Genomic DNA, 19,139 nt, shown 5'->3' on the forward strand with positions numbered 1-19,139 from the left:
GGTTTTTACTGGATATGCATGATTTAGTGGAGTGCTTAGGGGGAAATGGTAGCAGGCTTTTCAATTTTTGTGTGCTTAATGGTGGAAAGAAAATTTTTGCCACTCCTTGTGTTTTCTAGCTATTTTGGTGAGAGAAAACTGTTTTTAAGATCTGGTATATGTATCTTAAGGAGCATTTTGTGACAGTTGATTTGATTAACCTTGTTGTCATTTGCTAATGCAGTATGTGTTCTATTAAACATACACTACCTATTTCAGTGTAGTGACTTATATGTAAGTACTATTTTATTTATATACTTACACATCATGTAATATGTACTTCATATGTAAATATTTCTGTAATGTCACCTTTTATTTTAACACTGAGTAATATGGTTTCTATTTAATTAGCACCTTGCATTCTGTGAGAGAATCAAGTTCAACAAACCAATGCCTAGCTTTTACTCAAAGATTGCCTTTATGCAAAGGAGCTTCTGTCTTGTCTTGTGGTTTACTGTGCTGTTGCTTTGAAAATGCTACAAAGTTCACATCTTGAATTAAAAAAAATAAATTCTAGCCCCATAGAATTGATTTCTTATATGCTCCATCTGCCCCTCAAGTTATTTGAAGAGTTTAGAAGCACTCCTCTACTTTTTCTTTCATTATTTTCTTTTAAAGAGAAGGAGTTACTATTAGTCTCTTTCTAAAAAGAAAAGAGGAAGTAAGTAGGAAGAGAAGATGAGGAGTGAAAAGATGGGAATTTTAAAATGATTGTGTAGAAAAACGGGAAAAGTGACAGCATTCTTAGATGTTTCTGGTCAGTGTCAGCCAGCATTTATTAATTAAATATGAAAATGGTCTTGTCATTTAATGTGGATTTTGGAGAAGTAGCATTTAAAGATGAAATACCTGCAGCAGTTTAAATTAATGAATCTTTAGTGGGTTTTATATTTCTAAAGAATTTAACTTTTTGAAATGTAGAGAATGCTATTGCATAAGTTATTGAATTGATACATAATGTATAGGCACTTTTAAAATGTTTTATAGTTTAAGAATTCAAGGGCCAAGATGTGTTATCTGGGCCTTTTGCTGGACATTTGTGTTTGATTTTAATCCCTGAAAACTGTGGGAGAAATAAAAAGGCAACAACTGGATAATGTTGCTGCTGATTAGGAAGTGAGAGGCTTGGTAGACTGAAAGAAGGTTTTGCCTTTGAATTTCCTTTTTTAAGCTTAAAGTTTTGTCTTTTTAGGCTTAAAGTTTGGCTTTAAGTTTTGTTTCTCTATATGATTCCTGTTTTCTAGTTATTTTGCAGTCAAGGTAATTTTATTCAACATAACAATAAAAGTACTTTATGGAAAGGAAGTTTTGATGCAGTAATAAAGAAATTATTCTCTAACCCTTAAAGGATAGTGAAAATAATCACTCAATTCCAGTATGAATTTAACATACCTTACAATGTTGGGCCTATTTAATGAAATATTAAAAAGAAAGCAAAATTTGATAATTAGTCATTTGCTCAAAAAAGTAATGCCATGGCCTCACATGCACACTTGTGTGGTTAGTTATTGAGTGCCCAGCTTTCTGATGAAATTGAGTCTCATGCTGTCATTTCTAGAAGCTTAATTTCTTTTCTTAAACTGCTTATTAAGCAGTTAATAATGTTTGGTATTATCTGCTTCTGCAAGGATGTACAGGAATCAAAACACCAGAGAAATTCTAGACTGATATGGAATATAATGCATTTGTCCTTGCTATGATTGCTTGACCTGAGTGCCATAGAGCAACTGAGAAGTTTAGTGTATCAGAAGAAAGTTTGATCACTGATTATGGCCAGCCAACTTTGATGATTTGGTAGTGCCCTTTTCCAGGTCCTGTGCATTCTCTAATAATATGAAGATGTCGGAAACAAGGTTTAGTCTTAAGTAGGACACAGTGTAATTTACAAAGTTGATAATTGTCATGAAGCTAATTGTAATCATTATCATGATATAGCTGTGTGCAAAGCCGTGGGCAGAGACAGGATTGACTAACTTGGACCAAATTTTGGGGCAAGGTTTCACAAAAGAGATTATTATTGGTATGCCGAGTCTTAAAGGATGGTTTGAATTGGCAGAAGTGTACAGAGCACCTTAAACAGAGAGAAAATCATGAATGGGATCCAGTTCACTGTTGTCATAGTATAATGTGTGCATACAGGAAGGGACTTCAAAAAGTTCATGAAAATATGAAATTAAAAGATCAATTTATTTTTGGTGCAAAAAATTATAAATTCATGTGCAGTTTTTTCATAATCCTTATTTTCCATGAACTTTTAGAAACCCCTCAAATGAAAGAGTATTGGAAGCTGAAGCACACATTTGAAACAAGATTGGTAAGATCATTCTTTGTATGCTGACCTAAAGAGCTGAGCATCATCTCACAGGCAGCCGGAGCTAGGACAGTGTACCATAACGTAGATGTGGAAGGGTTAGCCGAGGCAGACTCTGCAGGCATTAGTGGGAAGGATTGACTGGGTTTGGGTTGAGAGAGATTAAGAAGATAATGAGTACCTGGACAGAGCTAGGGACTGCATATAAAAGAGGAGTGGCTAGATAGGAATAATAGGATTTAACGCTATAGATGATAAATGGTGATATTCAATAAGGTGCTGAGTTTTATAAAAATCATATGCCAATGTATGATACAGATGTGCCATGGGTGATTGGGAATAGGTTTCCTAAAGGCTTTGAGTGGTTAGAACAGGTAGAAGAAAACAGAACTTGCCTGTTCTGTGGATTTTGATGTTCATTTGTTGATTTTAATTTGAGAACACTCATTTGGAGCAGAGAAAGTGTTACTTTGGTATCCTGTGGCTGAGTCACACAGGCAGCTTCTGAGGTATGAGTCTGAGGTTAGACCTGGTCATCTGTGAAAACAGCACAGAAGTGCACTGTCACAGTAGCAGCAGGTCACTTGAACTGAAGTCTCGCAAGCCATGGCAGCCAGTGGTGTGTGACTGAGTATACTGTAGAAGACCCATCTGTTGGGTCAGAAGACTTCAGCAGATCATTTGCAGAACAAAGTCTTACAGCACTCCTGATTTTCTTAGGGTGATGTATTAAAGTGCTGGTTAGTATTTGCGGCTGTTAGAAGCTTTATAAATCTTATTTTATACACACGGAATATATTGTAGATGAATGTTAGGAGTTAAAGCATGTACAGAGTTTTCCTTGTTTTGAAAATGTACAGACTTTGAAAATCTATCCCCTTGTTTTTACAGTATTTGTTTTGAAATAAGAACTTTCTCATGAATTATCATTTCTTATCATTTATCTTACCTTGAATGGTGAATTCTGATTCTTGTGGCAGTTACGCATTCCTGCTATTAAAATTGTAAATTAAGAAAATAAGGTGCCATTCAGAAAGCCATGATTTTTATAATTGTAAATATAGCTTAAATCATACCTTAAGTGTATTTTTATATTTTCTCAAGTGACTTCTTGTATGAAATTAAAACTTTCATCTATATATAATGTTAACCTATGTAACTTTAGGGTCATAGTGGAAATGTTAGTTCAAAATGATTAGTAAAATTCATGAACCCCGTTCTGATTCTTATCAGTAAAGGGAGAGAAGATTACTTGAATGAGATTTTCAGTATAACAGCTGTAAGGAATTTATTAGAAGTTGTTTGAATTATGAGAGTAAGCGAAGGGAGACCTGGTAAATAAAAGACTGGCTGCTAGAACTTCACTTTGCCTGGCAAGGGCTCATGTGAACTCAGTACTGTCACCAAAGTAGTGTCTTACATGAAGCTGAAAGGTCATTGTCTTCCATACTAAATTATGAACTTAAGTCATTAATAGATACTCAAAATATAAGAATCAGCTTCAGTTTCAGTGGCAGCTGGTAGACATTAAGAATGATTCCTCACAGGAGCAGAAACTCCATGGGGATATTTTCAGCTGGTTTGTGCCTGTGAACCTGCTACTTGATTTTGGTTCTGCTTCCTGCTCTGAGAGTCTCAGCCCCAGGGCCAAGCCTACCTTTCCTGAGTGCACCTATCTTTTCCTTTCCTTTTTGAGAGGCTACCATTTGTCACCATCTTCACTTCCTCTTGCCCTTTCGTTGTTTTTTTATTGTTGTTTTTTTGTTTTTTGTTTTTTTTGACAGGCAGAGTGACAGTGAGAGAGAGAGAGACAGACAGAGAGAAAGGTCTTCCTTTGCCGTTGGTTCACCCTCCAATGGCCGCCGCGGCCGGTGCGTTGTGGCCGGCGCACCACGCTGATCCGATGGCAGGAGCCAGGTGCTTTTCCTGGTCTCCCATGGGGTGCAGGGCCCAAGCACTTGGGCCATCCTCCACTGCACTCCCTGGCCACAGCAGAGAGCTGGCCTGGAAGAGGGGCAACCGGGACAGAATCCGGTGCCCCAACCGGGACTAGAACCCGGTGTGCCGGCACTGCAAGGCGGAGGATTAGCCTAGTGAGCCGCGGCGCCGGCTCATTGTTTTCAAAAGTCTATGCTAGCAACTCCATGAAAAAGGTTTAAGAAGAGTAGTAATGTGGTAGCATAGGGAGTCAGGAAGTGTGTATTGGTGCTTACTGCTGCAATGTAACATACCTCTCATTAACTTTATGTTTTTAAGTTTTTCATTAACGTGTAATACTTGTACATTTTTACGGAGTACAGTACAACATGTCAACACATATACTCAGTGTAAACTGATCAAGCTGGGCAATTAGCCTTTCATTCCCTATCCTTTCTTTGTATTTAGTACCTACTACATTTTCCAGTTCTTTTTACAAACTATAGTCACCCCACAGTGCTCTGGAACACTCGAAATAATTATATCTGATGATGTTTGGTACTGATGATCCAGTCTTCCTCCATCCATACCTTATTGATTTTTTATAGGTGAAAAATAAAGCATCAGATTCTTTTGAGCAGTTTAATGATGAAAATGAATTTTCAGTCTGTTTTTAGATTCTCATGAAATAGTTCAATTTAACCTCAAAGTTTTGTATCTATATAATTTCATCAGATCTTCTCACACATCACTTTTGAGTATCATCTTAAACTGTGGTTTTATAAGAGCATTTTCCATGCCAGTCTTTAACCGCTCAATTTAAGTTGTGTTTTTTTAATAAAATATATTATTAGGCATATGGTAAACCTGATTTTTAAAATATAATTCTAGAGCTTTTAAATTAAAAAAAAGTTTTCATACTTCCCTTAGTGTGCATGAGAAAGTCTATCTACTGGTTTTTATATTGTTGTTGGTTTTGATTATTGCATGATATTAGCTTGGCATCTTTAAGACAAATTCTGTATTTCCTTGCACTTGTGTCTAGGATACTGCTATTGTTCATCCAGTTCCTATTCGCATGACTCCAAGCAAAATCCACATGCAGGAAATGGAACTTAAAAGAACTAGCAGTGGTAAGAAGGCTGTTCCTGGGTTGTAATAACTTAGTTCTTTGTACAGCTGTGTGTGTGTGTGTGTGTGTGTGTGCAGATGGATGTTTTTTTAAAAAAGGAAATTATTGATTTTAAATTACAAAGCTTGAAAATAAGGACATTTGAAAATGTGACATTCCTAATACCCTGTGGGTTTTTATGGGCACTATTGTGAATTTACATTTAAAGTATATTTAGACTTCATCTTAAAATAAATCTTGAGTTTGTATATTTTATATAAACTCTTAGAATTTCCTCTTGTGTTAGACTGTTTGATTCAGCTTTCTCGAAAGTAGTTTTATTTTCATATAAGCATCATAAATTATAGCCCAAGTATGTGGTGTTTTGCTAAGTATAATTGCACTACAGGAATAAAATCAATAAAATGCTATCATGCAAATAAACTTTTTTAATTGTAAAGTATCTCCTATGGCGACAGAAAACAAAATTCTATATAAGGAGATTTGTGCTTGTCCTGCTATTTCTTTGGACTATGTAGATGATGTCTTGTACTCTGAGATTTATTAATTTGTAAATTCAAATACCTATAATCTTGTATTTTCAACTATTGATTCTCTACTAGATCATACTAATCCCACTAGCCCCTTACTTGTGAAACCATCTGATCTTTCAGAAGAAAATAAGATAAATTCATCTGTGAAATTTGCTTCTGGAAATACTGTAGGTAAGTGAAAGATAGTATTGCATGTTTAATTCGAGGTTTAGTAAGTATGGCTTTAGAGTCTGAATAATTCCACATTCGGCCATTTAATACTGCCTTCACTGAATAAACTGGAAGGTAGCCCTCTCATACACTCTACCTTGGATATGGACAAGTGGTTGGCATTGCCACCTGCTTCAGGACAGGCCTCCAGCTTGCTGTGCCTCCGAGTACAGCCAGGTTTGACCCCTTGGTTCTCCCTCACTAGTTCCTTTCTTTATCTCTCACAGGAAATTGTCATAAATCTGTTCATTCGCATCGCAGTTGGATACTGTGAGCCAGGTTCTATTCTAAACACTGGGGACTTAGCAGTAAACAAACAAAACTTTTGCCCCTATGCAGTTTACATTCTGTAAGTGAGGTAAGAGGAAAAAAGGCAAAAAATCACTCTTAGATTAGAAGGTAATTAATACTGTGGCTATAAATAAGCCTGGAAAAGGGAGAAGTGCTATTTTTAAAAAGGCAGTCAAGGAAGATCTCACCAAAAGATGACATTTGAGTCCAAACTTGAAAGAGATGAGGAATTCAACTTTGTGAATCCTGAGGGCAGGGCAGTTAAAGCGCAGGAATCGGCAGATAGAAAACCTGAGGCGAGAAACTTGCTCTTACTGGAACCGCAGAAAGGCGCCTGGAATAGAGTGAGTTAGCAAAGCTGGCAGGCAGAGGTAGCAAGTGGTAGAATGGCAACAGGGAGCAGGGTAAGAGTGACTTACACTGACTGAGGTGAAAGTGATTAGGTTTTGAAAGGAGGAGTGAGATGATCCGCCGTTCTTTTTGCACAGGATCTCCCTGGCTGTTTTAATGATAACCGTTCAGAAGAAGGCAAAAGTTTGAAACAGGAGAGACAGTTTAGCAGATAATTGCAGTAATCCTGCCAAGAGAAGATGCCAGCGTGGCCAAGAGTGGCAGCAGTGGCAGTATGGAGAAGTAGTTGGGGTCTGGCTATATTTTGTATATTTTGTAGGAAGAGACACAGGATTTGTTAGTTGTGTAATATAGGATGTAAGAGAGGGAATTCAACATGAATCCCTGGTTTTTGCTGTGAGAACAGTGGGTGTGTAAGGCAAGACTAGGACTTGAGTCTCAGGCATCTTAAATTTGAGATGCCTTTTAAACATCCAAGTGGAAGTAAGTTCATTTTAGCATCATTCTTGTGCCAGCTAAATAATTCCATGATTTAACAAGGAAAGGGATACATTTTGAAATGAAACTGAAGTAACTAGTTCTTTCCCATTGATAACTCTTCAACAGATGAGGGGGCTTCAGAACTTCATGGAAAAAAACTGTACATGGATTTTAAAATGTTTGAACCAAAATTAATTTTATCTTTTAATTCCTTTTTCCACAAACTTTGTGAAATACACGTGAGTGAGTGAGTGTGTGTGTGTGTGTGTTTATGTAAAGTAGTATTCCTACAAATTGTCCCTGGAGTTTGTATTTTAAAATTTTCTTATTCTGTCAGAATTGTTAGATAACTTCTGCTGTTTTGTAAATTTTGAGGAAATTGAAAATGATGTTTTCTTTGGAGGAAAAAATCAGGGTTTCCTAGCTCATTTCATTAGCTAAATGTATTTTATTCCCCTGTCAAATTTTAATTTTTCATTTTAATAATTCTTAAGTTAGCTTATTTAAAATATTTCTAATTTGTTCTTTAACCATGACCATTTTTCATTCAATAGAAGTTGATTTACTATAAAAATGTAATAAATCAAAATAGTAATCATTCTCACAATTCCATAGGTAACCATAATTAACAAATTCATTGTTAACCTTAGTCTTCATTCTGTGAATTTATAATAGTTATACAAATATATATGTACTCTTTTGTGGCTTATTGTAAATATTTCTGTGTCATTAGACAATTTTTCTAGACTATAACTTGTTCTATCTGCTGTATAAATTTGTCATTTAATTAATAATTGATTTTTTTATAATTAGCAAAGTGTTAACCTGTTAACCAGTCTGTTATTATTTGATTTGAAACAGTTATATGTGTTTGGGTGAGATAGAGCAAAAGATGAAAGAATGATTATTATTAAATAGGACCTCTCCTCTTTATCAGCAGATGGTTACAGTAGTTCAGACTCTTTTACTTCGGACCCAGAACAGATTGGGAGCAATGTAACTCGTCAAAGGTCAGTATTTCTGTTGACGAAATATCTGGTTGCATTTTAATATTTAAAATTCTTTAGCACCAAGCACTAATTATTTTGTTCACTGAAAACTGTTGATTACCCGTTGATGTGTGTAAAAGATAAATAATTTTGGTTCTTTCCAACTTGAGTAGAAAAACAAAAGGAACTTTGATTTTCTTCATATTTTGTGGAAGGTCTAAAAAGATTGAATAACTTCTATAGAATAGAAACTTAGTAGAATCCTTTCTGTAGCTGAACAGTGGAACGCTGTCTCAGTGGTAAATGAGTGGACTTACAAGTCCCCAGGAATTCTGTGTGTTAATTAATAGCCATCCAAAAGCACAGTCCAGTGGTGAGCTACCTGCCCGCTCTGAAGTTCTGCAGTACCTGTAACTGTTCACACACACAGAACAGTATGGGATAGTGCGTCGTCCACAAGGGTGATACTGTCTACTAAAAACTGTGTGCCAGACACGAGCAATTTTCTTCTCCTTGTCTTTTGCACGTGGTAAGTATCCTTTTGCCACACTCCTGGAGGATGTGGAGATCAGTAGTGCAGAATCTCCAAAGAGCTAACCATCAGAAGGCTACTCATCTTCTTTTTAAAAACAAAAAATTTATTTATTTATTTATTGTTTGAAAGGCAGACTTACAGAGAGGCAGAGAGAGAGAGAGAGAGAGAGGGAGAGAGGTCTTACATCCACTGGTTCACTCTCCAAATGGCCACAACAGCTGGAGCTGGGCTGATCTGAAGCCAGGAGCTTCTTTCAGGTCTCCCATGTGGGTGCAGGGGCACAAGCACTTGGACTATCTTCTACTGCTTTCCCAGGCCACAGCAGAAAGTTGGAACAGAAGTGGAGCAGCCAGGACTTGAACTGGTGCCCATATGGGATGCCGGCATTGCAGGCAGCGACTTCACCCGTTCCATCACAGCACCAACCCCTCATCTTCATAAAGTTCTGCTTTTTATCTCTTCATGTGAGGATCAGGTTGCCAGGGTTCACTGAAGACTCCTTAGAACATGCAAGGCCTCAGCAGCAAAGGAGTCAATCTCTAGATGAATTGAACTCACGTAGTCACCTCTGCAGTGGGATGGCCTGTGGTGACACAAGAGTGGCTCCTTGGATAGCTGAGCCAGGTCTTACTTCAGCTTACCAAACTCCAAACTTAAAATAGGTTGAAAGTTAACCATACTGGAAGTTGTTTCTCTTTTTTGGAAAATAGTTTTGGAATAATATTACCTTTAATTGGATGGGAAATCATTATACTAGATTTACAGTCTGTTTGAAAATCATGTTGACAACTAATGTTCTTTTCAAAATTATTAACATTGTGTTTCGTGTGTAACTTTATAAAACAATTATTTGCCACATTAAATATGATGTGTTTAGGGTACGCTGTAAACAGTGCTGTCTTAATTTATTGTAAAACTTGTATGACTGCTTGAGAAAATGTCATGCTAGGAAGATTCTTTGCTGCTTAGCCAAGTTTGAATGCTGTTAGAACCAAAAAAACCTTCATTCTCACTAGTGTGACTAGTTGTGATGGGGTGAATTTTGCAGGTCTCATTCAGGAACATCGCCAGATAACACTGCACCTCCCCCTCCCCCTCCACGGCCACAGCCCTCTCATTCTAGATCATCATCCCTCGATATGAATCGGACCTTTGCAGTCACCACAGGTAGGGGCTAGAGGAACGTAGTAACTATTATTTTAAAATTAATGCAAAACACATATACCACATTCTATTTCTGTTTCTCTTAATTTGTCTTTTTTTAAAAAAAAACTATTTGAAAATAAATTTTAGGTGAAAAAAATATCAGATGGGAGAGAGTTTGTTTTTCTTGAAAGTATGTTTGTATACAGATCATAAAGATGGGAACCCAAAAGTTGAGATGGAAAATTTTCTAAGAAAGATGTGGTGACATCAAGGTAGAGACATTAGTTAGGCCTTACTTTGGCTGATGGAGAGAGAAGGGTCATAACTTACTCCAAAGTTTCTGGTTTTGCAGATATGGTAGTGTTGTTATTAGGAATGTTAGGGGAAAGTTAGGGGAAAGGGTAGCAATATTAGTTTCAGTCATTATGAGTTTAGAATGGTGAGGAAAATGGTAAATAAGCCATTAAACTTTTCAGCTGAGAGTGTTATTTGAGACCGTTTACATAAAAATGGTAAAGTGTTAAGGGCAAAGGGAAATTTGGTAGTCAGAGCATGGGAGGAAAACCAAGAATGTGTGCTGTCGTTGAAACAGGCAAGAACATGACAGGAGGACCTCAAGTAACAGGAGTAATGAGAAATGACATCCAGGAAAAGTCCAGAGAGACCGTGTTACAAGATGGTGTCTGCCCTCCAGTTCTTAGAGATGTTTAGCTTGTGATCACATCCATCAGCCTGTTTCTTGGACTAACAAAGTGATTACATATTTATTAAAAATATTTGTCTGTTCACATAGGACAACAACAGGCTGGAGTTGTTGCCCATCCTCCTGCAGTGCCTCCAAGACCACAGCCCTCACAGGTAATTCTCCAAGGATTTCATTACAGCCCCCATGATCAAGTTGCCTGTGATGTATTTACTTCTATTCTAGAATTATTTGGGAAAACAGGAATTACCTAAAGGTCATCCTTAATGAGCTTTAATTCACTGAAGTTAAGTCTTGTTTTGGAGATGGCAATTTGAATATTGAAAGAACCTTAAGAATGAAACAAATGACAGGATCTCGACAAAGGAAGGTTAGAAAGAACAGTGGATTGGGAGAGCAGAGATGTCCTTGTGTCCTGTGGCTAGCAGAGACTCAGCCTGGCCTCACTCATCTCTCCAGACAGTTACTGCATTAGTTGAGGAAGGGGCATATACCCACTGCATCCCTTGCAGGTCAGGATTGAAGTGCTGCAGTTGATGTATTTGTAGTGTGCTTTGGGGCAGTCTTAGTAGCTAATAAAATCAAGGATCACATTGAGAAGGCCTAAGTAAAATGAAGGAAGTTGGACGTGAGGGACTGGAAAGATAAAGTGATGTTTACTGGGGGAGAGAGCATTCCAACCAGGAGTGGCATTTACACAGCTCTGAAAGTGCAATAAGCTTGGCGGACTTGATTCCTCAGGGAAAAGGGAACTTACCACACCTGAAGTGGACATGCAGGGTGACAAGTAGAGAAGCTGGAGAGGTGGGGCAGAAGCACAGCATCTCCCCTGTCACATAGACAAGGACAGGGCTCATCTTGGAGGAGGTGGAGACTGGTTAGAGGGAGAACCAGGAAGAGACTTCTCACTTGCTCCTGTAGCATCCTTTACCTCTTTTGTCATAAACTTCTCACCCTCTGTTTTAGTTCCTTGTTTACTTTTCTCCGCACTAAACTGTCAGCTTCATTAGGGCTTGACCTTTGTTTTGTTTGCTATTGAATCCATAGTGCCGGGTACAAAGTTAGGTACTCAATGTATTCTGAAACTGAAGATTTTAGCATCATTTGGCAAAGGACTGGAGGATGAATGGAAGTGAAATTCCCCTGGCATGCTGGGAGGAGTGAGATCAGTAGTTTTCACACTTTGAAAATAACCTTTGTGGGGCTGGCATTGTGGCGTAACAGGTTAAGCCTCTGCCTGCAGTGCCAGCATCCCATATGGGTGCTAATTCGAGACCTGGCTGTTCCACTTCTGATCCAGCTCCCTAATAAAGCACCTGGAAAAGAATCAGAGGATGGCCTAAGTCCTTGGGCTCCTGCCACCTGTGTAGGAGACCCTGAAGAGGCTCCAGGCTCCTGGCTTCTTCAGCTAACCCAGCCCCAGCCATTGCAGCATTTGGGGAGTGAACCAACAAATGGAAGACTCTCTCTCTCTCTCTCTCTCTCTCTCTCTCTCTCTCTCTCTCTCTCTCCCCTCCCTCCCCCTCTCTCTCCTCCTCTCTCTCTGTCTCTCCTCCTCTCTCTCTAATTCTGCCTTTCAAATATCTAAAACATAAACCTTTAAAAGAAAAAAGAAAATGACCTTTTAAAGAAACAAAATGAAAAAATGTTAAATAATTTTTCAAGGAACAAACTGTTATGCTGTACCTAGTTAACAAAAAAAGATGCAAGTGGAGAATTAAGATATGATCAGTAAAATTTTTTAGAAAACATTTTTATGGGATATTTATCATAATTTCTATATTAGCTTTTCATTTATGGTTTAAACATTTATTTATAACTGAATGTTAGACCCCTCCATGAATTTCCAGATAATAAACAGGGCTTCTTTGTATTTTCAGAGAAAAGGCTGCTGTTACACTGATTGAACCCATAAAATATTTGTTCCGTGTACAGGCTCCTGGTCCCGTTGTGCATCGCCCAGTAGATGCCGATGGCCTAATAAGTCACACTAGTACCTCACCACAGCAGATACCAGAACAACCCAATTTTGCAGACTTCAGCCAGTTTGAAGTACTTGCCGCATCAAATGTAAATGAAGAACAAGATGGTGAATCTGAGAAGCACCCGGAAGTCTTGCCGGTCAGTGTTCCAAGACTTAGCTAATCCCACACCGTGCTCGTAAGCCTGCCTGTAAGCAGAGAACCCCTTAAAAGAGCAGATATTAGACGGACAGTCAGTGAGTAAAACACCTGCTGCTGCCTCTGGCGGAGGATTTACAGTCCCTAGGTTGGTGCTTTCCAGCTCTGTGACTGCCCTCCGGCACCTACTGGATGCACTATGATGCCTGGTAACTCAGAAGCAGAATTGGGATGGGCAGGTAGGTGTGGTATGATGAGACACAAACCAACACAGCCACTTGGTACTGGCTAAAACACTGCTCTGGACGGGTGGGTTCATCATCATGCTGAACATCTGATTGTGTGCTTTGCTAAAGATTTCCATGAGGTTAGAGGCTGTGGTTACCAAGGCTACACTCTGTTTATGTGAGAGTGAGTTGCCTTACTTGGGCTCGCTTACAGACTACATGGTGCCAAAATTTAATCTGGGCGAACAGCGTTCCAAGAGACTCTGTTACAATTTAGCAGCAGGAATGCCTCTGGGAATCCCCCACCTACCTCAATCCCTGGCATGCATGAGGAGTTGGGGGCACCAGAGGGATTTGAATACTGCTCTGATTGCTTCAGCCCATGTTGGGCGTCTTTAACAGATCAAGAAATCCATGTTTATTCACCTGGCATAATGTGAATAAAGATCTCACACAGTTTGACCCAAGGAATCTTGCCTAATAGCGACTTCAAATCAGTAATTTTCTGCTGGCTCTTGGGGAGAGTGGGTTGCACCTAAGGCAGGATTAGGCCTCAGGGTGGGTGCAGGTGTGCACAAGCTGCTGGGACTTTGCTCTCGGGCGGAGCGTCCCCTCTCCCCACCACTTTGAGGTTTAGTGCAGTGTCTGCATCCTCTCCCTGCCGACCTCTCTGCCCTTCAATACCAGAGAAAGGTCATTTGCAAAGGTTTCTGCAAGTTCTTTTTCATTGTCCAAATGAGTATTTTCTTAACACTTCATCCCAGTTTGTTACACACTCTATATTTTTATAGAATTGCATGAATTCAGAAACATTTTTGTACCAAAATTATCTTTTAATTCCATTTTCTAGAGTTCCTAAAGTACCCTCATATAATTAACAGTGAATACATATTCTTCTCTAGGTTGAAAAGGCTTCTGATCCTGCAGGTTCTCTTCGAGTTGCCAAAACGGATAGTAAAATTGAAGAAAAGACAGCTGCTAGTGCTCCTGCCAACGTGGTATGTGGTCTTTTATGATATCGATGATCATAGACGTACAAAAGGTGATACCAATTTTTAGAAATAAAGTCAACTAGAAGTCATCCAACCTACTCCATTGCCTTTAGCAGTAATGTGTCTGTCAGAATGAGGTCTCCCAGATTAATCAAGATGATACTCTAATCTATACTAATGAATGCGATAGGCTGTCAAAATTTCTGTGATACTACAATTTTCAAATCATATAAAGTAGACCTTTACAGGTTCAATTCAGTTTCCCTTACTTCTTTCCTGATGATAGAGAAAAACTGTCAATCCTGAAAGGTTACTATTGTTCTCTGATCTTTAACTGTTTTAGGGATAATATATTCTCCATTGTATTATGAAAAATTTTAAAGGTACAGAAAAGTTGAAAGAATTTTCCATTGTATATCATTAAACCCACAACCTTGGTTTATAACACTAATGTATTACTGTACACAATTCAATCCTTATCTGTTTGTTGCATTTCAAATTGCATATGTCAGTATACTTTCCCTTTGAGAAACAATTTTGGTAACTTTTTTTTGCATTATCCAGACATTCCCAGTAATTACTAACACAGCAGGTATTTCTGAAAATACCTGAATTCTGCTTTCTGAACACTATTTTTCACTACATTAGCAGTTCTGTGATTTTTTTAGTATATGTGCTGCCGAAGCGAGTACTCTGTGATTTTTTTAAATAATAAATTTTATTTTTGTCAATTTATGGCAACAAATTGAAAACAGTACTTAACTGAAGAGATGGCGGTTGACACTTGTTCTTATTTATTTACAGGTCAGATCATGGAAAATACTGAAATACTATACTATATTTGATTCTGTTGGAGGCAGATTCACAATCTCCAACAAATGTCTACTCATTTTCAAGAGTTAAAATTACTGTGCATTTGGGTGGGATTTAGAAATTGCCTAGCTTTCTGCCCTTTTTTATAGTAAATTTTATTCATTAAGATATATTCTCATATTTTTAAGTAGGAATTACTGTGGTGACAATGGATGTGTATTACACATAGACTTACTTTATTTATTGAATAGATGTGTATTAAGCCTGTATCGTACTGGTATTAAAACTGACTACCAAGCCGGCGCCGTGGCTCAATAGGCTAATCCTCCACCTTGCGGCGCCGGCACACCGGGTTCTAGTCCCGGTTGGGGCGCCGGATTCTGTCCCGGTTGCCCCTCTTCCAGGCCAGCCCTCTGCTATGGCCAGGGAGTGCAGTGGAGGATGGCCCAGGTGCTTGGGCCCTGCACCCCATGGGAGACCAGGAAAAGCACCTGGCTCCTGGCTCCTGCCAGGATCAGCGCGGTGCGCCGGCTGCAGCGGCGGCCATTGGAGGGTGAACCAGCGGCAAAGGAAGACCTTTCTCTCTCTGTCTCTCTCTCACTGTCCACTCTGCCTGTCAAAAAAAAAAAAAAAAACAAAAAAAAAAAAAAAAAAAAAAAACTGACTACCATATTAGAATTAGATCCCAAAGAAGCTTATGCTAGTCTTTTAAAAAAAATTGTATTGAAGAATTTATGATTGTGGTGTCAACTGGAAGCATCCTTTTTTATCAGAATTTTTCACTGTTGCCACAAATACATATTTTTTAAAAGTGGAATGAGCAACTTTTAATTTTCTGAAAACAGCTGGCTTAGAAAGCCACTTCGTTGCCAGAGTGCTAGCTGACCATAAATGTCTTCAAGAAATGCTCATAACTGATGGAATCCTTGTCTTCTAGAGCAAAGGCACAACACCTCTTGCTCCACCACCTAAACCTGTTCGAAGAAGATTAAAATCAGAAGATGAATTAAGGCCAGAAGCTGATGAACATTCACAAAAGACAGGTGTCTTAGCTGCTGTTCTTGCATCACAACCCTCTATTCCTAGGTAATCAGACCTGTTGCAACACCCTGTTGTTTTCCCATTTTGAAAGTGGCTAGTGTAGGGGCAGGCACAGTAGTGAGATCGTATGATTGGAGCACTGGCATCCCATATCACAGTGCCTGGTTTGAGTTCCGGCTCCTCTTCTTCCAATCCAGCTTCCTGCTAATGTATACTTGGGAGGTAGCAGATGATTGCTCTGATAATTGGGTCCCTGCCATCTGTGTGGGAGGCCCTAACTGAGTTCTAAGCTCCTGGCTTTTGCTTTACCCAGCTCTGGCTGTTGTTGGCACTTGAAGAGTAGACCAGTGGATGGATGATTGATATTCATTCTCATTCATTCTCATTCATTCTCATTCATTCATTCATTCTCTCTCTCTCTCTCTCTTCCTCTCTGCTTCAAATAAAATGAAAAGATAAATTAATAAAGTTGATAGGCTAAAACTGATATTTCTACTATGGTTATTCTGGACCAGGAGTTGCAAACTAATATTCATGGACTGAATCTGAATCATGGCCTGTTTTTATATGGCCTGTAAGTTAAGAATGGCTTTTACATTTTTGTTAAAGAGAAGAAAGAAAAGGATAAAAGGGGAAAGAAAAAACATTTAAAAACTGGAATATGTAACATAAACTGAATGGCCCACAAAGCTGACAATTTATTATCTGGCCATTTATAAAAAGTTTGCCAATGCCAGCCCTAGACCGTTTCGTTTAAACTCAGATGGGTCTACAAAAGAATCATACAGGCATGCCTCACAGGTATTTTGTGGGTTCAGTTTCAGACCACCATGAATTTTGTTGATTTCCTAGTATATACAAAAGTTATATTGTGCGATAGTCTGTCTGGATCTGTTAGGTGGCCGCCTTCACCAGTGGTCAAAGCCAGATCTTCTGGATGACCTGCTGCCGCTGCTATACCAGCACTTGGGGCTGATCTTGCACTTTCATCATGGATGTGGCTTCTTTCCTTAAACCTCATGAACCCACCTCTACTAGCTTGAAACTTTTTTGTGCAGTTTCCTCACCTCTCTTAGCATTCACGGAATTGAAGAGAGTTAGGGCCTTGTCCTGGATCTGGCTTTGTCTGGTTTGATGTTCTGTCCAGATCACTAAGTGTTTCTTCCCATCAGCAGTAAGGCTGTTTCATGTTCTTCTCATTCATGCGTTCACTGTAGGAGGACTGCTGATTTCCTTCAGGAATTTTTCCTTTGCCTCCACAGCTTGATGCAAAAGAGATAGCTTTCAGCCCAGCTCAGTTTTCCAAATACCTTTCCCACTAAGCTTAATCATTTCTAGCTTTTGATTTAAAGTGAGATATGGAACTCTTCCTTTCACTTGAACACGTAGAGGCCATTATAGGGATTTCTGAAAAACTTACTTATTTTTACTTTTATTTGAAAGGCAGAGAGAGATACTAAGAGAGCCCTTACAACTGCTGGTTCACTCCTCAAATGTCCACAATAGCCAGGGCTGGGCCAAAACCAGGAACGTGGAACTCAGTTCAGGTCTCGGACATGGGTGACAGGACCCAAGTACTTAATTGAACCACCATCTAGTACCTCCAAGAGTGTGCATTTGCAGGAAGCTGGAATCAAGAGTGAATCTGGGACTCCAGCCCAGGCTTTCTGCAGGAATCCCAAGTGGCAAATGCCCACCCTGCCTTAGGGCTTTAACAGTAGCCATCATGTCTCGGGAATCTGGAGGCCCACGGAGAAAGAGATGCAGGGAATGGGAGGTCAGTGGAGCAGTCAGATAAACACAGCATTTGTGGCCTAAGTTTACTTTCTTACGTAGCTGTGGTTCATGACTCTTCAGAAACAACTGTAGTAGTTAACATCAAAGATTGCTGATCACAGATCACTACAGCAGATGTAATAATGAAAAAAGTTTGAAATATTAGAATTTCCAAAATGTGACAGATACCAAGTAAGCACATACTATTGGGAAAAAATGGTACTGATAACTTTTTTGTAGATTATGTATTTGAAAGGCACAGTGACAGGGAGGAAATTTTTTTAAAGATTTATTTATTTGAATTAATAAATAATAATAGGTTTGTTCCCCTGTAAGCAGGCATGTTGTATTATAATCTTGAGCATTCTTGACAGGCTTTTGTCTGTCTTATCAAAAGCAACTATGTGCTGGTTGAAAATGGGAAGCAATAATATTCTTCTGACCAGTTTTCTCTTAAAGCCATTTCCATGATGATGATGATGATGGGACTCAATTACATTTTTTTATTTCAGTCACTCCTGATAAATAATTTGAAGAAATGAAAATACACACAATTAAAAAAAGATTTATTTATTGGAGAGGCAGAGTTACAGACTGGTGACAGAGGGAGAAAGAGAGGAATTCCATCTGCTGATTCACTCCCCAAATGGCCACAATGGCTAGAGGAAGTTCTTCTGGGTCTTCCACATAAGTATTGGGGCTCAAGCACTTGGGCCATCTTCCACTGCTTTCCCAGGCCGTTAACAGACAGCTGGATGGGAAGAAGAGCATCTGGGACATGAACTGGTACCCTCATAGGATAAGGCAAAGGCTTAGGCTACTGTGCCACAAGTGCTAGCCCCAAAAAAGAGATCTTCCATGCACTGATTCTCTGTCCAGATTCCCTTCATAGCCAGGGCTGGCTGGGCCTTGTGGAAGCCAGGAGCCAGGAATTCCATTTGAGTCTCACGTGGGTGGTAGGAATCCAGTTACTTGAGCCGTCATCTACTGCCTCCTAACACGTTAGTAGAAAACTGGAGCAGAAGCATAGGCAGGACTCCCTCGCAGACACTATGATACGAGATGTGGATGTCCCAAGCGGTGACTTAACCCACTGTGCCACAGCTCCCACCCTGATAGTACACGTTTGATGCAGGGTTGCTGCTTTTAAAAACATGAAGCACAGTATCTGAAGCATGGTAGTGCAAAACACAGTAAAATAAGGTATACCTGCAATTAATAACAATAAACTTGCTGAAGCTCACGTTTTTGACCATTGAAATTGAGCAAGTGAGGTTGAGATATGCTGGTAAGGAAAAATATGCTTTCTCTGCCTTTCATGTTTAGAAATAGATAAGGCAAGAATGGACAGAATTTAAAGATAAATAATGAGGGTTATATGGTTTTTCTCTCCTTTATCTTCTCAGATCTGTTGGGAAAGATAAGAAAGCTATTCAGGCATCAATTAGACGCAATAAGGAGACCAACACAGTCTTGGCCAGATTGAATAGTGAGTTGCAGCAACAATTAAAGGTACTGTAGTTTCCAAATTTA

At 39.0% G+C, this 19,139-nt stretch overlaps 1 protein-coding gene across 11 annotated transcripts in view; it reads left to right on the top strand.

Annotated features, from left to right (window-relative positions):
• The window catches only part of REPS1 (RALBP1 associated Eps domain containing 1), a 97,261-nt gene that overhangs the window by 75,894 nt on the left and 2,228 nt on the right, over nucleotides 1–19,139 (top strand). For 7 of the 11 annotated variants that reach the window (XM_051854284.2, XM_051854279.2, XM_070073510.1 and 4 more), the window contains 9 exons: nucleotides 5,313–5,400; nucleotides 6,002–6,103; nucleotides 8,205–8,274; nucleotides 9,837–9,955; nucleotides 10,728–10,792; nucleotides 12,573–12,758; nucleotides 13,887–13,982; nucleotides 15,727–15,875; nucleotides 19,013–19,118. In XM_051854284.2, coding sequence (XP_051710244.1) covers nucleotides 5,313–5,400; nucleotides 6,002–6,103; nucleotides 8,205–8,274; nucleotides 9,837–9,955; nucleotides 10,728–10,792; nucleotides 12,573–12,758; nucleotides 13,887–13,982; nucleotides 15,727–15,875; nucleotides 19,013–19,118 — 981 coding nt within the window. Of the gene's footprint in view, nucleotides 1–5,312; nucleotides 5,401–6,001; nucleotides 6,104–8,201; nucleotides 8,275–9,836; nucleotides 9,956–10,727; nucleotides 10,793–12,572; nucleotides 12,759–13,886; nucleotides 13,983–15,726; nucleotides 15,876–19,012; nucleotides 19,119–19,139 lie in introns of all 11 variants that reach the window. The other 4 variants (XM_051854278.2, XM_051854283.2, XM_051854280.2 and 1 more) reach the window with 1 other exon arrangement.

Source organism: Oryctolagus cuniculus, chromosome 5 (genome assembly GCF_964237555.1).
Source record: "Oryctolagus cuniculus chromosome 5, mOryCun1.1, whole genome shotgun sequence".
NCBI lineage: Eukaryota > Metazoa > Chordata > Mammalia > Lagomorpha > Leporidae > Oryctolagus > Oryctolagus cuniculus.